This window comes from Bactrocera dorsalis, chromosome 2, assembly GCF_023373825.1.
Source record: "Bactrocera dorsalis isolate Fly_Bdor chromosome 2, ASM2337382v1, whole genome shotgun sequence".
Taxonomy (NCBI): Eukaryota; Metazoa; Arthropoda; class Insecta; order Diptera; family Tephritidae; genus Bactrocera; species Bactrocera dorsalis.
In genome coordinates, this window is record NC_064304.1 from 43367597 (window position 1) to 43389824 (window position 22228).

The window sequence follows — 22228 nt, forward strand, 5'->3', positions numbered from 1 at the left end:
TAACATACGTGTGGAATTATGGGAATTATGGAACGCTGCCATCAACAAGCAATCATCACGATATTATAGCACGACTTTTCAAACAACACCTACGACTTTATCTTGAAGCAACGTATATGTGATGCTGTTAGGTGCTATATGTACTCTCTTGAATGGCAAAAGAGAAGTTTGCCACACGCACACATTCTTCTTTGGATGATGGATGGTGGTTACACCAGATCAAATTGATGAAATCATATCTGCGGAAATTCCTGATGCAAAGAAAGAACCAGATGAAAACCAATATGGTTCATGGACCTAGCGAACACCACAATCCCACTTCATATCAATCAATGTTGAGTATTGTTGTTTGGTGAAATCGATCAAATACGTTTGCAAGTACGTCACCAATGAAAACAACATGGCCTTGAACGATATATTATCAAATGTGCCGATACATGAACAGCAATGAAGCGCTGTGTAGGGTATTTACTTTTGCAATTCATGAACCTTTTCCTACTGTTGTGCATCTCGCAGTTCATTCGGAGAAGGCCAAAGTGTGTATTTCAAACCAGAGAATACAGGACAGCCAAAGGAAACACCGCCAACAACAAAATCGACATAGACGAGTATTTTCTCGACTTGCGTCAGTGATCCGTTTGCGAGAAAATTGCTCCATTCGGAAATGCCTTGATATTATACATGGAATGCATCGTCGAAGAAATAGTTACGCAGAAAGCAAGGCCAACCAGTACATGGACATTCAGGTGTGTTCTCAACTAATGCATTAGGATGAATTTACACAATCCACCCGAAAAACGATGATTGCTTCTACCTTCGGTTGCTATTGATTAATGTACGCGGTTCAACTTCATTTGAGTCATTGCGTACTGTGAATGGTACGGTGTGTGCAACTTTTTGAGAAGCAAGCCAGCAATTACAATTGCTGCAACATACTAAGCACTGGAATCAAACAACAGACGATGCGCACACTTTTCGCGATGATCATTTCAACATATCAACCTCCAAATCTGCGTCAATTATGGGATACGAACAAAAATTACATTGCCGAAGACATTTCACATCGTATTCGCTAAGAATTGGAAATGGACAAATTCTGATCGTATTGACAATGAAGACGACGCCGTGAATTATCCTGTAGAATTTCTAAATTCTTCGGAGAGGCTTGCTATGCCGCCGCATCATTTGCGTCTTAAATTTGGATCTGTCGCTATTATGTTTCGCAATCTTCATGCGCCGAAACTGTGTAATCGAACCCGACTGACTGTAATGCAGCTATCGAACACAAGGACGCCGAATGCTTGATGCTACGAATTACTTTGAGTTCCAACGATTTGCGATTTCAGTTCAAACTTATTCAGTTTCTAGGGAAAATTGCATTTGAAATAACAATCAACAGGACGCAAGGATAGTCGCTAGAAGTGTGTGGCATAAATTTGAAAATGCCATATTTTTCACACGGCCTGCTATACGTGGCGTGTTTGTAAGTCCGAAACCCATCTTTTCTATACATTTACGCACCGGAACAGAAACCAAAAAGTATTGTTTATCAAGCTGCGCTACATTGAACAAAATCTAGAAAAATCGCAAAGAAATGATTTGAACATAAAATATAGTACATTCAACTTTTTTCTCATTTCAAAACACATAATTTCACGCAAGAAAACGCCTGCCTGGTCTGCTAGTATTTCTATATTTTTATAAATTAATATAAAAATTATGTTTATCCAAATTATATTCAATTCGCTCTTTAACCTTAACCCTTTCACTCTTTGCAGCTTTTCTATATTTTGCTGCTCACACTTCCTCTACTTGCGCACAGCTATCCTGCGGAGAGCGAAGACAAATCCATCTCACTAGAGGAGGTGGAACTACCCGATAGCGACCATGCGGCCTCTGGCGGCGAGTCACAAATACAGAAACGCTCTGGCAGTTTTGATTACGTTGCGCATCTGAAGTCTGGTCTACTCTCGAGTATTGGACAAGCGTCCGCGTCCATAGCCTCGGGCAGTTCGGGCGGCAGTAGTGGTGGTGGCGGAGGCGATGGCTACAAGTCATACGAGTCGGCTCATGTATTTTACCCTAATATTCACCAGTTTCTCATACACTTTCTTATTACATAAAAATATTTGTGTCTCTCTTTTGTTGCTACGCAACTTCTAGGGCAACTCAGTCGACTACAATCCATGGACATTTAAGAAATCTGTGCTCAACACCATCTTCCAGGCGGTGAAAGCCATCACTGGCGGCGTGACAGCGCTCAAGGGTCAGCTGATTAAGGGTAGTGGTTATGCATTGAGCGCTAGTGGTAATTTGGTTGCTTCCTCTGGCGACAAAGTAACCGATGTTGGCAAAGCAATCATCAACTCGGCGCAAATAAATTCGCATGGCTATGGCGGTGGCGCTTCGGTGCATCCCTTCGCCAAGTTCAGCTCCTTTTCGGGTGCTTCGTCGGGTGGTAGCAGCGGCGGCAATAAACACCCAGGACCGCCTGTGGTGCACACAGAGAGTGAGTAAAAGTGTAACTATATATTTATTATCATATTTGTTAGAAAATGAATAATTTTTCTAAACCTTAATAAATTAAATACAATAACAACTGTGTTAAAATATTTGAAAAATATTAACCAGTTTACACTCCACCATTTCAAATCTGCCCACAAAGCAACAACATCTGTAGTAGGAGTAGAACTGTATAGAGAATTTTAATTCAGGGAATTGAATTCTTAAAAAGTCATATATTTTCATATTTCCGAGAAAAATAGAAGACTTTGAGAAAACTTGACCAAGCTTATCTAACGTTCAAAGAACATTAAGTGGAAAAAGTCAAAAAGGTTATTAATAACAAAGACGCAGCAGACGCAGGCAAGTAACGGACAAATTTAGCCGATAAGTCAACTGTCTCAAAAGCAGAAAAGAACACAACCAAAGCAAAGATTAATGAACTTTTTAGTAAAGCAAAAAACACTAAAAAAGAAAAATACAACAACAATAGGAGTAAAGCTGACAACCATATGTCATCACTTGCGTTGGTGTCCACCACCTTTCAGCAGCTATTTCGGCTGACCGCCCACAATAAGCGGTCTGAGAAACGTAGTCTTCTTCTATCTATTTGGCCGGTATGCCTCTGCATGGCTGCATTTTTAAAATTACAAATAAGTTTTGTTATTGCGTCATTTATTTTTGTATACCTTTATGCGTTCCACCTTACTACTTCCCACTTACTTCAGTGCATTTTATACCATAGTGCGACGCATTACGTGGGGGAGCTGCAGCTTCTTTCAACTAATTGTTATACTATTGTATATGTTATGATAAGAAATCAACAACAGTGATAGGTACATGGGGAGATGTTCGGGTTTGAATCCACCCTACCCAGGTGAAGTGGAAAATTGAAATTAAACATGTATTTTCATCTTCAAGGTACTTACAATTGAATCGGTTCATTTAAATGTTAGTACTCGGGAGGCAACTAAAACATAAAGATTGATCAATATCGAGGCTTTCTACTTTTTTTAAAGAAAAAACACAGAAGCTTCAAACTGACTGGGTATTGTTTATTATCATTCGAAAGAACATTCTCGGCATATACTTTTTGAAGATTATCTTGGCCGCTGCTATGTCTCAGATGGTTCATCCGTTGAGCTCAATTTTCGATGACTCGTTCGACAATATCGACTATATCAATAAATCCATTGATTGATGCGATGTGTGGGAAATGGTGCCGTTTTGTTGAAAACAGATGTCGTTGAAACATGAGATTCGTTTTCAGGTATCAATTGGCACACATTGAGCCAGAAATAAGCCCCATCGCTGAAAAAAATTTGGTTCGAAAACGTCGGATTTTGTTGGAACTTTTCAAGAGCCCATAAGGCGAAACAATGTCTCTTGGAAAGATCGACCAGCTTCAATTCTTAATAAGTTGTATTTTGTACGCTTTCAATTTAATATCTCGTCGTACATAGAATGCGCCAAGACGTTCCATATGTCAGTCTGAGTTACGGCGAACGGCGCCGAATCGACTCTCCACGGCCGTCGTGTACACTTTCAGTTACGGCTGCTTTTTTTCTTCACTGCGTGCTGAGCGTGGTCTATTCGGTCGAACATTATCCAAAAATAAATTTTGGGTCTCAATGTGGGTGATGGTGTTGCGAATAGTACGCTCAGTAGGAGTAGAATGTGTTCTCTTGTGAATTGTTGAAGATATGGTATTAAGTTATTCTCGTCGCATCGCGTTCCTAAAATACTTTTGTTACAGACAATACTGCCAAAACTCGTGAAACTTTGTCGACATTTTCAAATGTTGAAATCATACTGACTTATATGGTCGTACGAGGGCTGCTATATATATTTCTGGCCTAATAATGAGAATAGGAATATTTATCAACGAAAATGGTTTTATTGTTTTTCAAAACATTCTCCATCAAGATTTATACACTTTTGCATGCGCTCAAACCAATTTTCGAAGCACTTTTTCCACTCCGATTGAGACACCTCCAAAACATGGTTTTTGAATGCTTCAACAGCATCTACTGGCGACGAAAATCGTTGACCACGCTTTATTTTCTTGATGTGTGGGAATAAAAAGAAGTCATTGGGTGCCAAGTCAGGGCTGTATAGCAGATGACCCATCAATTCGACGTTTTGGTCGGTCAAAAAGGCGCTGGTTTGAGCCGATGTGTGAGAGCTCGCATTCGTCTTCTCTTGTTCGTTTTTCGAATTTCTCCGAAGACTTCAGGCAAACAAATGGTGGTGTACCACTCAGAATTGACCGTCCTACGTTGCTCAAGGGGAACAGTCGCCACAAGACCAGTTTTGCCGAACAAACAGGCGACCATTTGCTTCGAAGTGCTTCTTCCACGAACAACTTTCGTTGGATTTGGCTCTTCTTGGAAGACCCACACGGTCGATTGCTGTTTCGTTTCGGGCTCATACGCATAGATCCATGATTCGTCACCTGTGACGATCTTATAAACGTCTTTTGAAACACCGCGATCGTATTTTTTCAGCATTTCTTTACACCAATCCACACGAGCCAGCGATTGTCAAATTGTGCGGGATCCAACGAGAACAAACCTTTTTACGGCCAGATGTTCATGCAATATCGAATATATGCTGGTGGGAGAAATGCACAGGCATGCCTCTATCTGAAGGTATGTTACATGACGGTCTTGCATTATCAGTTCACGTACGGCATCGATGTTTTCTGGCACAACGGCTGTTTTTGGACGACCTTCACGGAATTCATCTTTGAGCGAGTGTTGGCCACGATTGAATTCGTTGTACCAGTTTTTCACAGTGCTATAGGATGGTGCTTCATAGCCATACAAAGATTTTAGTTCATCGATGCGCTCTTGTCGTGATAATCCACGCGCGAAAATGTTCACGAGTTAATTCCATTTTTTGGCCGAGATGAATTTTTTAATTCCCTGTAAATAAAACAATTCACGATTAAATGACAAAACGTTCTGAGTGATGTTATGCTAAAAAATGTCAAACTTTCCAATGGAAATGTCAGATTGCACCTGGCAACACTTAGTGTTGCCTACGCCAGAAATATATATAGCAGCCCTCGTAAGTTAGTTTAGTCAAAAATAGCTTACCAGGATCAAGAACATTCTGAGTATTTCGATCGTAGATTTGCTTTCTCTATATGGCTCAGAACAACAAAAGATTTTTCATAAAATTAGAATTTTGCGCAATTCAAAGCTTTGGTAACGGATTTTGCCCCAGACTCATGACAGATTTACTATTTCCCTTGTGAGCCTGAATTTTCATCGATATTTCCCATGTAATCATTTATTTATTATTTCGTGGCAATCTTAAATAAGTACAACGCAGTCCCTCAGAGAACGATTGACTTCGCCGAGTTGATCGACAACAAGACTGCGTCTTCGATTTCCAGCCTGCAAAATAACATAATGTCATTCCTTCGTAGCACGTTTTGTAAATTCAAATGATGTTTCTAGCATTTTTAAAAATAACTAAATAGCAAACTCTCGAGAAATATCTTTCCGGTCAAAACCAGCTTTTGTATTTTCCATCCACCGATTTCAAATGCTTATTTTAAAGAAATCTGTAAAATATATATAACTAATTCATATTCTATTATGTCAGCACTTTCGACCATTCATATGACATTACAGGTGATCTAGTATTCTATATAGTAATCCTAATATTGTATATTAGGTTAGATAATATAGTAGATTTCAGAAGCAAAAAAATTTCTATAAATACACGGTGCAACCGAAACTGAGTCACTCCTTAGCTGCAATACCCACACTCAACCATTGCAACAATATAAAATAACTTTTGAGCATAGCCAACCGAACCGTATTCGAAGAAACTGCAATCACTTAATGTCGTGCATTGACCTAAAAGAGCGCCGACATCGAATGCCTTTGCGGCATGGCCGCGATGGACAAATGATAAGCGATTCCGTTCACTCAATCAGCTGCGCAAAGAGTTGTCGTTCACAGTTATTGTTACTTTGATTTTGCTGCTCTTCGTTGTTGACAAAATGGCCCTCTCTCAGCTATTGGACAACACTTGCTCTTTTGTTTTTGCAATTCTTTGCATCACGTCGACAACTTTCCTTTTCATGTGGATCGCTTATGGTTGGCCAGGTGGTATGCGTGTGTAACTGCATAGGCTATCAACTGGTTAATACATAAAAACAACAACAAAATAAACATTTAAAAAAATTGTTTACGCTCTTAACCAGAGCAACAAGTTTCCAAATTGGCTTGCAAGTCACAATCTTATGGTCAAATAGCATCTCTACATGGCAGATCGCCTATCTGTGCCCAATTAGGGTTACGCATGTCTAGTATGTGCTTGCGCCACTGTCAGGATTTCAAGCTCATAGACACCATGTAATATTTGAAATGTGTTTGCATAGGCGGTGGCACACAGATATGCTTATATACTTATGTATATTGTTTTTTTATTCGTACATGAATTTTTCACATTTCATCACCTCTACAAAATAATTGGTTTAGTGTATGATATATGTATAAATACCAAATTTGACCCAGACACATAAAAAAACTTGACTATCACATTCTAAATAGGCTCCTTTTGGCTATAACCGCGTAAGCATTGTCTACTCCATTAAAGAAGAAGGATTCGGCTTCTTTTGAGTCAATACAAGCATAACACTTAATCCAATTTTTTATACTCTTGTTATAAACCGCAACTGAGATGGTCATCAGTGCATTCAACGAATTATTTTTCATAGTTTCAGTGTACTCATGGCATTTGCCGAAGAGAGACGGCGCCTTATTTTGTTTACAAATCCGTGAATTTTCTTCCCGCAAATCTATGGCCAATCCAAAAACGGTTATCAAAGAAAAAACTGAGTTTTGGCTTCATATTCTTAAAGCCTTTTCTTAACATCAGTAAATATGCATTTGATGAATGTGGAATTAAGAAAGGTCTTTAACCATACGTACCAAAAATATTAAAACAAACGATATTTAAGAGATGTTGAGATTCTCAACTATTTCTCTGATATGACTATAATTTTCAAGCAGTATTTCATTAACTTTTTCCATGTTATCGTAATTGAAATGGATGGACGACTCGAACATATCACGTTTTCGATACCTTTATAACCTTCGTTGAATACTTTATGCCACTCAAATAATTGTGTTCGGGATAAAGTAGACTCCTGAAAACATTTCTGTACCAGTTTCAACGATTCTTCAGCAGTGATTCGATTTGGAACACAAAATGTAAAACAAAGTCATTATTAATTTTTTTATGGTAAAAATCACCTTTCGCGTTGTAAAAAAACAGCTGTCAAACACACAATAATTGACATAAAGAGAAACTTTACACGAACATAAATATAAAAAGTAAGGAAGGGCCAAGTTCGGGTGCAACTGAACGTTTTGTAGTCTTGCAACTTACAAGTATCAAACCAGGGAAATGTCTTAAGATATAAACCAGAAGAACCTAATTTAATACATGTAATGTATATAATTCATACACTGACAGATATATGAGGTTAGTTAGAAAAACGAAAATCATTATATGTAGCATATGGAAGTTGGGGTAATATCGACCCGATCATATAGAGTAAAGTCAGCCGAATGTATGAAAATTCTTGTATTAGTCATATAGGGGCTAGGCCAAGTTTTCGCTAAAATTTATCTATTTTACGCATAAAGATACACTGTTATGAATAAAATACGCTCTCTAATATTCATTGAGATAACTAACATATTGATTGATATATATGGTGCAAAGTCACCTTAAAGTTCAGACATCTTTATATTAAATACAATAAATGGTGGCTCAGCAAGTATAAACCCGATATAACCCATTTTTGTTACACAGAGAAATTTTCAGGACAGGATTCGTTATATCAATAGCTTCCTGATTTGTTTACTGGAAAGTGAACAAATCAAATGGAAATTAAATTTTTGTTATACGGGAAGTAGGCGTGGTTGTAATCCGATTTTGCTCATTTTCATTTTCTGTCATAAGAACATGAGAACAATGCCACATACTAAATTTAGTCAAAATCGGTCAAGCGAGTCCTGAGATTTATGATTTCACCTAAAAGTGGGCCATACCACGCCCATCATACAATTTTCATACCGGCTCCCATAAAGCACTCCCATGTAAAATGTATTGTCTCTCGCGTAATTAGTTATTCATTTATTGTAATTTGAATAGTTTTTAACAATACCTTTAAATGGGGTATGACCGGGGTTATCTTCTAATTTCAACTATTTTCTTTCTGTTGATAGGCGTTCTTATAATATTCGCACTAGGCAAATTTGGTTTTTGTAGCTTAAGCGGTTTTAGAGGTACTTATGTACATTAAACTAATTAGAAGGCGGGGTCATGCCCACTTTTTCTAAGTTTTTGCCCGCAGGCGACGCTGACTAGTTTGAGCCTTTGTGGCAAATTACAGCTTTACTTGTGTATCTTAATTCAGTACTTAGTTATGGCACTTTCAATGTTTTCAGTTAATGGGGTTTTATGGTCGTGGCAGTGCTCCGATTACGCCATTTAAGAACTTGTTTTTTTTAGCCCTTAATATTAACATTAAGGGGGTATTCTACTCTAGAAATCAAATTTTGGGCAGTTTTTTGAATTTTATTAAAAAAAAAAACCAAAAATATTTTTACTATCCATTTTTTATGGTGTTTTTATTGATATCTTAAGAATACAGAAAAAAAATTTTACAAAAAAATATTAAAAATTAAAATAATTAGAGGGGGGAGAGACAGGTGTAAAAAAAATGGCGCATCCTGGTGACATTGATCCTGACTCTCCTGGTGGTCTGAAAAAAAATCAAAAGAAATTCTTAATCAGTAAGGATGCTGTTATAGTCCCTACCTCAGGGAATACGAAAAAAAAAAAAATTGAAAAATGGCGACTGTCTGAAAAAAAAAATAATTTTTTACGCTTTTTTTCTATTAAAAACAAAGGATTAAGGATTATATAAAGATAAGGATTATATAAAGAAGGTTCACACAAAATTTCAAGTAAATCGGTTGTATAGAACTTGAGATAATGCCGGTACCGTGTGGAAAAAAGTAGTTTCGAAAAAAAACGCGTTTAAAAAAGTGAGTCGGGTACCTACCGGGCTAGGTACTGCGTCACTAAAGTAACTGCAGGTCTTAAAATAATTTTAATTTTTAAAAATCTTTTGGAGGATATGTTCTTAAGGGTCTAAATGAAAAAAAATCGAATTTTTCAAAATTCTAGAGTAGAATACCCCCTTAAGAACTGGACCAAGGCATGTAAAAATTTTCCATTGAAAATACACCACAATCGTCATTTTTTATCTTTAAATTCTTACAGGCCAGAGATATTTTATGGCATCGCTTTGGCTTTAGACGCATATATCTCAGAATCGTTCACTCTACAAAAGTGTTCAGTGCAACAAAGTCGTAACTCACACCGGCGAGGTAGTACGAGGCTCTAAATCTTATTTTTCCACGAAATTCGCATTTTTATACCCTGAGCAGGGTATATTAAGTTTGTCACGATGTTTGTAACACCCAGAAGGAAGCGTCGGAGACCCTATAAAGTATATATATAAATGATCAGTATGTTGAGCTGAGTCGATTTAGCCATGTCCGTCTGTCTGTCTGTCTGTATATATACGAACTAGTCCCTCAGTTTTTAAGATATCCTTTTGAAATTTTGCAAACGTCATTTTCTCTTCAAGAAGCTGCTCATTTGTCGGAACGGCCGATATCGGACCACTATAACATATAGTTGCCATATAAACTGAACGATCGGAATCAAGTTCTTGTATGGAAACTTTGACATTTGACAATGTATCTTCACCAAATTTGGTATAGATTATTTTCTAGAGCAACAATCTAATCTACGAAGAAATTCTTCAGATCGGTTAACTATAGCATATAGCTACCATACAAACTGAACAGATACTTACTAACAGAAATGCACCTGTGAAGGGTTCGGTGCAACCGAAGTTAACGATTTTTCTTGTTTTGTATATATTTCGTAAATGAAAAAAGCTATAAAAAAAATGTACATGAAAAGTTTATAGGAAATTTTATTCGCTATAAAAAATTTCCAAGGTCAAAATCGATATCATTAATACTTCTCGAGATATTCGGCTTTTTAAGTAAGCCTTTATAGAATTTGTATAGACTTAAAAGGCCCTTCATTCATCATTTTGAATATTTTCATATTTCTAAATTTTGCAATGTTAAGTTTCGAGTTGTAAAACAAATATGAATGTGATGTCAAATAACAAAACGCTATACATAAGTATGTAACTAATTCTACTTTTGGAAGCAACAAATTTAAGTTTTTTGGCTAATCATTCATTTAATAAGCGCAGTAAATAACGGGATCACAGGTAGTGGAGGTACTTTTTTGAGTAGCCATTTCTGACAGATCGCGCGTGAGTCGTGTCAAGCTGTAATATTATTTTTGTTCAGTATCGTCAATCGTTTTGTTCGTTATCGTCAATCTCAATTGAGGTCAAATGAATACAAGAATACATAATAATGAATATATTGAATGTAACATACTGAATTTCCGACTTCAAGTCAAATTCAATTCTCACACTTTATCATGTCCGATGATCGTGTGATCCAAATAACAAATCTAGGCTTCACATGCTTTGATATTGAAATTGTAGCATCTTTACTAGTCGACAAAGCTAGAACATAAAAATCTAAAAAATAACACGTAATAACGATTTCGTAACACATATGTAAATAAACCGAATGTGTAAGAACCAATTCATATCAATCAAGCAAAACAAATTAGTTTCGAAATATCAGCAGGTACTAAGGAGGTTATTGGGTAAAATCCCATAATTAGTAGGAAACATAAAAAAAGTAAACAGTTGCAGGCAATCAATTTTTTTCAGCTTAAGAAGTAGAATGTAAAAGAAGCTGCGTGCGAATGCTGTCCATAAATTGACGGATGCTGAAGTATGTACCTGCAACAAGGCATGAACTGATAATTATTTTTGACGTGAATGTGTACGAGTATTGAGCGCTTTTAACTAAAAGCGGTTACTACCGCAGATTTTACTACACTATTATGCGTATAAATTGCAGCAAATTGTCGCAGATGCAAAAAACCTGTGCATATTTTATGTTTCAATAGTTGACGGAAAATAATTAATACCAATAAATTGCATACACGAATTTAGTTAGACCATAAAATGTCTCTTTTTTGATAAAGTGATTACAATAACAAATTTATTTGCGTAATAAATATTGCGTCCATTGCCTACAATAAAAGCTTATATCATAGCATACCTCTCGCTTCTTCCTTTCAGACGATTTACTGTAATTACATTATTATTATTTGTTGACAAGTTTAATAGACATCTATTTATGTGACATTTATTTTGCTAACATGATTTTTAATACTTTTGCAGCGATTACTACATATGAAATTCCACCCGGCCATAGCAACTACGGTCCACCCTCAAAGCCGCCAACCTACAGCTCAGCAACGCATCAATACTTGCCACCAGCGACGGGCGGTTACAGCGGTGGCGGAGCGCCGTTCAGCAGCGGGCATGCGGCATTCGAAGCGCCGGCCAGCAATTACCTGCCCACCGGCTACTCCAACGATGGTGCGTAGTAGTTAAAGCAACAGAAAATCAATATATTTACAACAAAGTAAAGACAAGCGAACAAGATTTGCCGGCTTTTGCATGGTTTTTATTGCATGTATTGTGGTAACGGGTTGCAAATCTTGTCGTCAAAGCTTGGTGTAGACACATGTACTTGCATATTGGTTTTGGTGTTGGTTAGCTGTGAGGGCTACGGGTTTTCCGCCAAAGCAGAAATTTTCATAATCACATATGATAGTATTCACTCGTTATTATTTTAATCTTATTCACATTTTTTTATTTATTTGTATTTCCCGCAACACACTCCAATAAGTTTCAGTCTTATGAGCGCATGCAAATGTTAATCATACGCACCGGTGCAGGTAATAAAATAAGTTTGGCTTCCTCGTAGTTATTATATTTGTGATTGAGACTTGTCAACCATGTGCAATCATGTGCATACATATGTACAAGTATAAACGTGTATGCAGTTTGCATGACGCGCTTCAAGTAGATATTACAACTGGCTTGTGGGCATTCAGGCTGGCACTTCCACGTGGAAGAAAGCGATTTTCGGCTGCGTTCACGACGTCAATAACCAATCGTTGCGGTCATATAATTTTATAAGCAGCGAATGTAGATTTACTGTCATAGTTGTACATATATATATGCACATCCTCATGTACACATTTTTGCATTTATATACCTGTTTGTTTGGTTCACAAACAGTTATTAAAAATTAAATGGACAGGTGCAGGTATTTGTTCAGCGCTAATTGAATTTCGTTATTGGTATTTACTCGTACACCCACTTTATGCTCGTTAAAAACAAACATCAATGCAATTTATAATTATTGATTCCAAAATAAAATGCACACAAAGGTGGCGCTGTTATGTAACTATAAAAATATGTGCGAAATTGTGCACAGAAAGTGAAAGCAGGCCGATAGATTGTTGAAATTTAAATGACATAACACAGAAAGAATTTAACATAGAAATTCTTTTAACATAACATTTTACGAATTGCGAATATTTATCGTTTGAATTTATAAAAAATCGAATTACATAATTTCAGATAATTTTTTCAACTGGAGTTTGTTAATAAGATTCTTTTATTAAAAGATACACAGATTTCTTAGTGACATTAAAGACTACTTTTTGTACTCCAGAAAGACAAGCGTATTGTAAACAATAATTATTGGGTTGATGTGGCATTTGGCACAGATGTCATAGGCAGTTAAAAAAACCGAAAAAACAATATTTCGGATAATGGGTTTTCGCACGAAATTTAAATTAAAGTCTTATTATTTTTTTATTAATAAATCTTACTGATTTCTGTAGTTTTTATTACACATTTTATCCAAACAGGGAAAAAGTTATTAGTTTGGATTACCAAACCTCCAGCACTCTTATTTGAAGCCATGACCATGATAGAATAATTGAAGGTAGCTCCATTTCTTCCATTTGGCTGCCTAATTTACTATTTGACATAAAATATACGTACACATCATTACTTACTGTAGTGATTCGAACGAAGAATCTAGCAATGAAGTTAAATTATTTTGCATTAAAACACATGTGGTTTTAGCACATTAATTTTTACAAGTTTTTTCACTTAATAAATAACAGTTTGTAATAAGCTGAAACGTAATTTTTTGCGCCTTTCGTGAGTTCATTCCCAAGCGAAATTAAACTTGGACTAGATTTCATTTGACTTAAATCTGCTGTAATAAAAATTAGACGTGGAATTCCTTCAAACCTCAACGAGAAAATTTGCTTCCGAAAATTTGATTTACTGCTTTCAATACACCAGCCATTAGACAGTAGCGAATCGAACACAGCACGACATCTGTTGATACTCTTTACTTATCAGTAGCGATTTCAGGTCCATTACTTTCTTGTTGCTTTTACTTGAAAACATTTAGATAAGAGCAAAGCGCTCGAGATTAGCGTGTAAGGAAATTGCGAATCGATTACCGCTTTTGTTGAACCTGCTTATGTATATATTATATCACTGTCACACTAATTTATACATGCTTGCCAAAATACAAAAAACTTAATAGTATTTATACTTATGTATGTATGTATATGTTCATATAGCTTGCTTAATCTTCTTAGTGGCATATATTTATGTATGTACATGCTCGTTGTCCGCTTTGCTAGACTTTTTCTTTTGGCTTACAATAGATCTTCGTCTATGTAAATTCTATATCGTAGACTGAATGTTAATTGTACAAAGTATTATTGTGGTGATAGTAGAGCATGAATATAAGAGTAAGTAAATATGCTGTAAATGTTTTTTTTTCTGAATATTTGTATGTGAGAATAAATGTATTAGTATTTAAAAACATTCCACTAACTATGTATAATATTTATATTTTGTAAAAAAAACAATATTCTCTGTGTTTATTTGAAGTTATTTATAGCATTACATGCATTATAATATATTTATTTAGTAATTTATTTCTACTTTTTATCTTAAAATAAGTTAACATAAACTTTTTATATTTATAAATATGATATTGTTTAAAATATTTCGTAGTAATGTTTATTTTATAGAGCCGCTCGAATTCCGTTAGTGCCCGGCGATTGCTGGAGTATATTTTTCTGTTTACCTAAGGGGTCAACGGAATCAGGATTAAGGATTTTGGGGCTTAGTCTCCGTCACCACTATGTGGCATCTCTTTGATGTCAAAGCAGTAATCTTTTCTCTTATTTCCATGCATGTTTTTGAGTGCGATTTTTTATTGACCACCATATCTTTCTTAATAAGCACCTTGACTTAACACAAGTGAACGACAATTCTTCAATTTGCGTAAAGACGCATTAGTTGTATATAACAACCATGAACGATATGCCATTCTATTCTATTACAGATAACTAGATCTTTAATATAGGTGTAAATATATCAAAATAATCTGATGTGTGATCTTCTAGGAATACATTAGTTTGTTTAAGGATTCTAAAGAAATATTGAAGAAATATCAAATAGAAAAAAATTTTGGATTTTGTTGATCTCCAGGTCCTTCTTCATAAATAGATTGGTTTATGTGACAAAATTTATAATACAATAAAAAATGGCTTTAAAAATAAGAAAGTATTACCGAAAATCTTATTCATTCGATCAATTCTTAACAACTATATCTAAAAAGGTCGTGTAAAAGGTCAAGTCGATGAGTATTGTTGTTTCGGAGAAATTTTCTTCACCAACTCTGAAAAGAGCGTTTCAAGGTAGGCGCCTTTAAAGTTTTGGGAATCGATTACTTCGAGTTAAAAATTATCTGAAAGATGTGAAAATACTTGAGGCCTTGCTACCCCCGACACTCACTTACCACCTGAGTCCAGCAAACCACCAGCATGACATCCAAAACGCCCAGATAATTCATGGCCTCAATCAAAAACCACCCTGCAAGGAGACTGTCCTCGTAGTGTTTAACTTGTCAAAAGTCTTTCGCACAGTCAAACACACAACGCTACATGAGTTGTGCGTACTGTTTCAAGGTAAAAATTCTAAAGAAGAAGAATTAAACAGGTGATTCTGCAGGGTGGTCCTGCCATTGCTGACGCAGATAATTTTTGCGCAGCTTCGTTCTGGATACTGTAGTAGGTTAAACTCATACTTATTCAGAATCAGCATAACAAATATATGTTCAGCATGTAAAGAGTCCCTGTATGACTCTAAACACCTCTTTGCATGCCCAGTTAACCCTACACATCGGACACTCCTCTACTTATGGTTCGACCCCGTCGAAAAAGAAAATTTCCTGCGCCTTCCATTGGATGATCTCGATGCCAACTTATCTGACCTTACCATCCAAACGGTAAAAAATAACCGTTACAACAACAAAAACAGCAACAGTTAAAAATTCTCAGAAATACACTCAAATTGTCGAAAATATTTGCGAAATAAGTCAAGAAATTAATTTTCCCAAATTCATAAGAATTTTCTAATAGTTAGATCTGAAAAGAAATGCTGCAGCAAAAATGGTTTTTTTTAGGATTTGATATTTTCAAATTTTTAATTGTTATACCATAATATCAATTCTTGTTTATACGTAATGATGCTAAAAATAATATTTAAGAAACTTGAAACTATATGTAATTATAAAACAAAATATCAAAAAAAAATTGCCTTGTAAAAAATTGTAATTAAACATTAACAACTATAAGTCTACTAAACAAGCCTATATAATATGTGCTGTGAAAAAATGTATTTGTATAAGATATTTTATGTTTACTCATACCAAAAATGTCTTTAATTCACCATAACTCCGCAACCAACTTGTACAAAGAGTCCATACCGTGTATAATCCGCAACTCTACTTGTGCAACAACCTCGTTTAAAAACGCTCACACTAACACCTTCATCAGCATATAATACTAAAATTCAGCAACGTGTACAAACTTTACAAATAATTCACTTCTCCATCCATTCAAATCCATCTGTGAGTAAAAGCCTCACTGTACATATACACATCCACACACACTTGCATACATACAAACCACATACTTGCAGTACAGATTCATGCTCGCAAACATTGGCTACAATTTAAATTTAATAATTCTCGTTTTCCATATCATTACACAAACAACAAACGAACATCACAACTCCAACGCATTGTTTTACACGCTCCACATACAAACGCTCATCTACGTAACACACACACGCACACACCTAACTACAGGACGCAACGATGATTTCAACATTTACGGACGCCATCAGAAACTTAGTGAAGCGGACACACGCAAAGCCGCCGCACAACTACAGGAAATCCTGAGCCTCCTACCGAGCGGCAAAACGGAATTCACCGCCTCAAAGACGGTCGTGTTGGACACACATAATCACGGTTCCGCGCACACCGGACCCGGTGGGGACTTCAATAATGAAAGTGTTGATCTGCACACCTATGGTCTGCCCAATGATTTGGGACCGCTGGAGTCGCTGTCACACACCGAATCCATAACCGCCGCGTATGCGAAACGACCACAAAATCCCTCCGATATTTATCGCCAAATGGCGAAGAAACAAACTGCGGAAGAGATTTACATACAGAAACATCCCAATGAGGGCTACGATTACCGGCCGACAAGCCCACCACCCACTGCCGGCAATGCTCAGCAAGATGGCGGTTACAAGTACAACAACTATCACGCAACTAACAGCGCACTGAAAGATCTAACGCCCATTATAGCCGCACTAGAGGTAGCAAAGCGACGGGGTTCCACGCAAAACGATGTGTCCAAACACTTTACTGTGGAGAAGAGTGTCTATAAAGTGGCACCACAGTCTGCACCCAAGTCGAACAATCAATTCAAGTATCTACCAGCTTCGGTACAGAAGACGAAACACATATACTTCGACCCGGCGCAAAGTAAGGCCGATACTGACTATCAGCCAACCTATGTGCCGCCTCCACCATCAGCACCGTCCGTCTCGTCCATCGGCGCAGCAGCCCCACCACCACCGCCACCATCAGCACCTCAAGCTGCAGCGCCTGCGCCTTCAAACAGCTACGTCGCGCACCACACCTCAGCTTACAACCCTCAGCACCAGCTCTCGCACCCGGTTTATCACGCACCGGCTGCGCCAGCGACGCCTTACAAGGTGCGTCGTCAAGTGCCGAGCTCTTCGGTTACGGCGCTGAAGGTGCACACCAAGACGGGACCTTACTTCAAGCAACACGACTACGAAATACATGATCCGCTCATGTTCAATCGCATGTTGTCCTTCTGAGTGCAGCGCTGAGTGAGCGGGCTAGAGTAGTCCGCAAAGACATTTCGAATTGCATTCTACATTACGTATATATGTATTTATTTAGTAATATAAAATATTTATTTTCACTTTAATTAGAAGCATAGTACTGTGAGTTAATGAATACTTTTTATTAAAAAAGAGAGGAAAATATCGAAAAATATTTAGTCAGTCACTAGTTGTAAGTCTAATGGAACAAGAAGTCATTTGTTATTCAAAATAAAGTTTCGAACTTAAACATTTTAATGCTAAAATACAAAACTAAATATATTTACGAAAATGTTAAAGCAAAATTCTGAAACTAGACCCACCGTTTCACCTTTCCTTTTATATGGTTCAAATATTTTATAGTAACTCGGCACATAAAATTCTATCTTTCCCGCACTGGTTGTTGTTAATGCTCCCACTTCCTTATCCATCACACCATACACTTCAACTTACACCAATGTTAATCCAAACAATTATTTCCGAAATAATTTAACTCGCCATCTTCTTTACAGAGATCTACTATCAGTAATAGCCCACCACCTTGCTTCCTAAGAAACTGCTAATACAACAAAAAATATTTGCGAAAAGTTGCTGGATTCATGGATATCGCAAGAATCCCGTGCCTACCCTGGCTTGGACTTCCTTCTTTGTTTATAAATCCCCTTGTTGCAGCAGCCCGACGCCACATCTACTTTAACCTCCCCCTCTCTCTTCGTGTGAAGATCATCGTTGCATCTTTTTATTATCTTCTCACTTATTATTTGTAATGCTGGTTATTTCCGTTATTTACAAATATGCATATTGGTTTAAGTATTTATTATTTTAATAATGCGCTATTCTATACGAAGGAACGCATACATTTATTTGTACTTGATTCTCCTTAATTACAATAAATGAAACAGTTTGTATGTAAAGTAATGAAAGATTGGTTTTATTGATTTTTTTTTTAATGCCGCCTAAAAGTATGCAACGAATTTTTGATGGTTTATACAGTGGCGTCCACAGCAAAGAGTCGGTCCATAATAGTTTGAAGGGCACTGGAAGTTCTGAATGCAACAACACTGACTTCAAACATGAGACCTAATAGAAGTGTGTAACTGGTGATCCAAGTAGAGATACTTTTTTTCAATAAACTTTATTTGACAGACCACGCGTGAGTCGTGTATAGCTGTCATGTTTTTTTTGTTCAGTATTGTTTGGTATTTCATAATGGAAAGACTTACGTTTGAACAACGTTTACAAATCGTTCAACCTTAGTACGAAAATTCACATTCTGTAAATTAATTTTTAGAATTTCAAAAAGAGAAAGAGCAACTTAGGAACAGCTGCAGCAGTACAGCATATTATTTAAACATAAATATCTTTATATATATATATATATTTATATATTCCGCATCAATTAACTGAATGCTCCCAGTCACCCGGCGAGCAGAAAGTTTAGAAAGATAAGGTTAATGCCAACATGTAGGCCTACTTTGAAAACCTTCAAGATGGTTATGCTTTGAAATAAATCATCATTATACTAAAATTCTTTTGTTTTTTATGAACTAAATAATTGTTAACTTAAATGTCTCCTAACTCAACCTTAATTTGGTAAACGAACTCCCAAAAAAGCCTTTTATATTCTAAGTAAGTATCAAATTTCAAATAAATGCTGTGCTAATAGAGTTGAATGATTTGATTTGGAATTTTGGGTGAAGCAGTGAAAAAATCATCTCAGAAAAATAATGGGGTTAAAATAATAGGCGCAAGCCAACCTTATAAATAAAACTTAAACTTTTTTCGTCAAAAACCAACTTTACATAATTTCGAATCTATACTTTTTGATTAATTACTTGTGTTTGTATACAATTCATTGCATTATTAAGAGTGATCCGCAGAGACTTAAGTCTTTACATACCCCCACAAGAAAATATCTAACGGTGTGATATCACGCAATCTTGTTGGCCAAACGACTGGCCCATAACGTAAAATTATCTGCTCACCGAAATATTCTCTTCTCTTCCATTGATTGATGCGATGTGTACGCAGTGGCACTGTCTTCTTGAAACCAAATGTCGCTGAGATCACGAGCTTCAATTTCAGGCATCAAATAGTCGGTTATCATGGCGCGATAACGGTCGCCATTGACGGTTACATTCTCCCCGGCAAAATGTTTAAAGAAATAAGAATCGATGATTCCACCTTCCCACAAATCACACCAAACCGTTGTTTATTTCGATGAAATGGTAGCTCTTGAATATCTTTAGGATGCTCTTTGTCCCAAACGCGGCATGCATTTTATTTGTTTACATACCCATTGAACCAGAAAAGACTCTCATCGCTGAACAAACTTTGTCTCGAAAACATCGGATTTTCTTGGAACTTTTCAAGAGCCCATAGAGCGAAGCGATGTCGCTTGGAAAGGTCGACCGGCTTCAGTCTTTGCGTAAGCAGTATTTTGTACGTTTTCAATTTAAGATCTCGACGTAAAATGTACCAAGTCGTTCCATACCACAGTTCGAGTTGATGCGAACAGCGCCGAATCGACTTTCCACGCTCTTCGTGTACACCCTCAGCTACGGCTGCTATATTTTCTTGACTGCGTGCTGGACGTGGTCTATTCGGTCAAATATTATCCAATAAAAAATGCTGGGTCTCAAGATGGGTCATGATGTTGCAAATAGTATGCTCAGTGGGCCGGTTTAATTAACATGACAGCTTGACACGGCTCAAAATCTGTCAAAAAAACTATTGTAAGAAAAGTACTTCTACTTGGATCACCTTATATATTATTCGTATTATTATTTAGTATTCACTTCGATATCGTTGACTGAAACCCCTCTTTAAGAGATTCACTATATTTATGCAGATGCCTTCTTATTTCTTATTTAAGGAACAAGTTTGATTTGGTATACTACGAGTACTACCACATGATTTCACTTTATGTAATTGCAAAATCATGCTCAATATTGTTTAATTTTATTACAAAACTAAAATAAAAACTTCTCAGATCAATTACTCTAGTCAATTTCTAGATAAATAGAAATAGTTTTTGGTCTCATATGAATTGTTTTCTTTGGGATACCGTACCTACAACAATTTGAAATTTAGATGATTAATTTCCAGAAAGCAGAAATTAGGTTTAACGAACCAATCGGGTTACAGAAATATCGAAAAGTTTTTTAAAAACAAGAAAAACAAAACGTTGGATAGAAGGTATAATACCTTCAGAATATAATCTAAAAGTAGAATGAAGTTCATTAATAAGGAACCAGACGGGGTTATTGATTTTGATTGGTCAGTTATAAGTAAACTCCGATCTGAAAAATTTGTTTGAAGATTGTAGCAAATAAAAAAATTATTCATACTAGAACTTGTCTATGACCGACCAATTTATAAACTCAATTTATTCATATTTAGTTCAATCATAATAATATTTTAAAATTCTTACCCTCTTTTAATGCTATTGTCAATTAAAAATTTTTCAAAAACCATAAATCTTATTAAAGGTTTTTAACTGTACTTGGTATTTCGTTTCGTTTTTTATTTTATCGAAATTATACTTAAGTAATTTATAAATTACAATTTTCCAAAGAAATTGGCAGCTTTGCAATGATTTAGGGTAGTTCATTGCTACATGGATTTACATACGATTAAAAAACTAAGCCGAACCCAAAGTGACTGCACGCTCAGTAGTAACCAAATGAAATGTCATGCAAAGGTTGAGCGTTTCCCTGCGGCAAAGCGTAGTCTCGCGCCAACTGATCCAACAAACTGCCGCCGCCACCACCACCGGCACGTCCTTGCGCCTGTGGCTGATGGTTGATCTGTGGTGGATAGATGGGTAGAGGCGCTGGTGCAGATTGCTGTACTGGACGGGCCTGAGGCGCTGGACCAAACTGCGATGGTTCCAGAATGGGGCGACCACCAGATGGCGGTCCTAGGAAGTTATTAGCGCGTGCGCTGGAGGGCGCAGGTTGAACTGGTGCGGGCGCATAAACAGGTCGAGAAACACGCACATTGGACGGGAAGTTCTGTATAAGTTTTGAAAATAAATTTTTCAATTAATAATTTCTGTTGTGTATGTCTGTTGCTCATATACCTGTAATTGTGAGTAATCTGGTTCGGGACGCGCCGGACGCTGCAATGGAGAGTATAAAACATCGGTAGTACGTTGGGCGCCAGGCACTTGTATTCTTGGTGGCGCTGGTGGGGCGGAAGCTTGTGGTGGTGGTGCGTACTGTATGCGGCGTGGTGGCTCTGGCTCTTGTTCCTGTTCTTCTTCATATTGTAAGTATTGTGGTTGAGGTTGGGGTTGTGGACGTGGCTGTGGGCGTGGCGCTGGTGCAGGACGCGGCTGTTGTGGACGAGCTGGGCGCTGAAAACAAATTGAAAATATATTTAACATTCTAGCACTAGATCTATTGAGTTAAC

General features: G+C 36.8%; 2 protein-coding genes across 3 annotated transcripts in view; one reads left to right on the forward strand and one right to left on the reverse strand.

Annotated features, from left to right (window-relative positions):
- The window catches only part of LOC109579176 (loricrin), a 34920-nt gene extending 16201 nt beyond the window's left edge, over positions 1–18719 (forward strand). The window contains exons 2-5 of one of the 2 annotated variants that reach the window (XM_049448419.1): positions 1779–2072; positions 2164–2509; positions 11894–12094; positions 16758–18315. In XM_049448419.1, coding sequence (XP_049304376.1) covers positions 1779–2072; positions 2164–2509; positions 11894–12094; positions 16758–17806 — 1890 coding nt within the window. In that variant the 3' untranslated portion in view covers positions 17807–18315. The other variant, XM_049448420.1, reaches the window with a different exon arrangement.
- Positions 18720–21294: 2575 nt separating this feature from the next.
- Positions 21295–22228, reverse strand: part of LOC105234186 (tyrosine-protein phosphatase non-receptor type 23) — a 33710-nt gene continuing 32776 nt past the window's right edge. Inside the window, exons 4-5 of the mRNA XM_011216472.3 lie at positions 21897–22172; positions 21295–21828 (exon numbers count right to left, since the gene is read on the reverse strand). Of these exons, the coding sequence (XP_011214774.2) occupies positions 21484–21828; positions 21897–22172 (621 nt within the window). The 3' untranslated portion in view covers positions 21295–21483. The remainder of the gene's footprint in view (positions 21829–21896; positions 22173–22228) is intronic.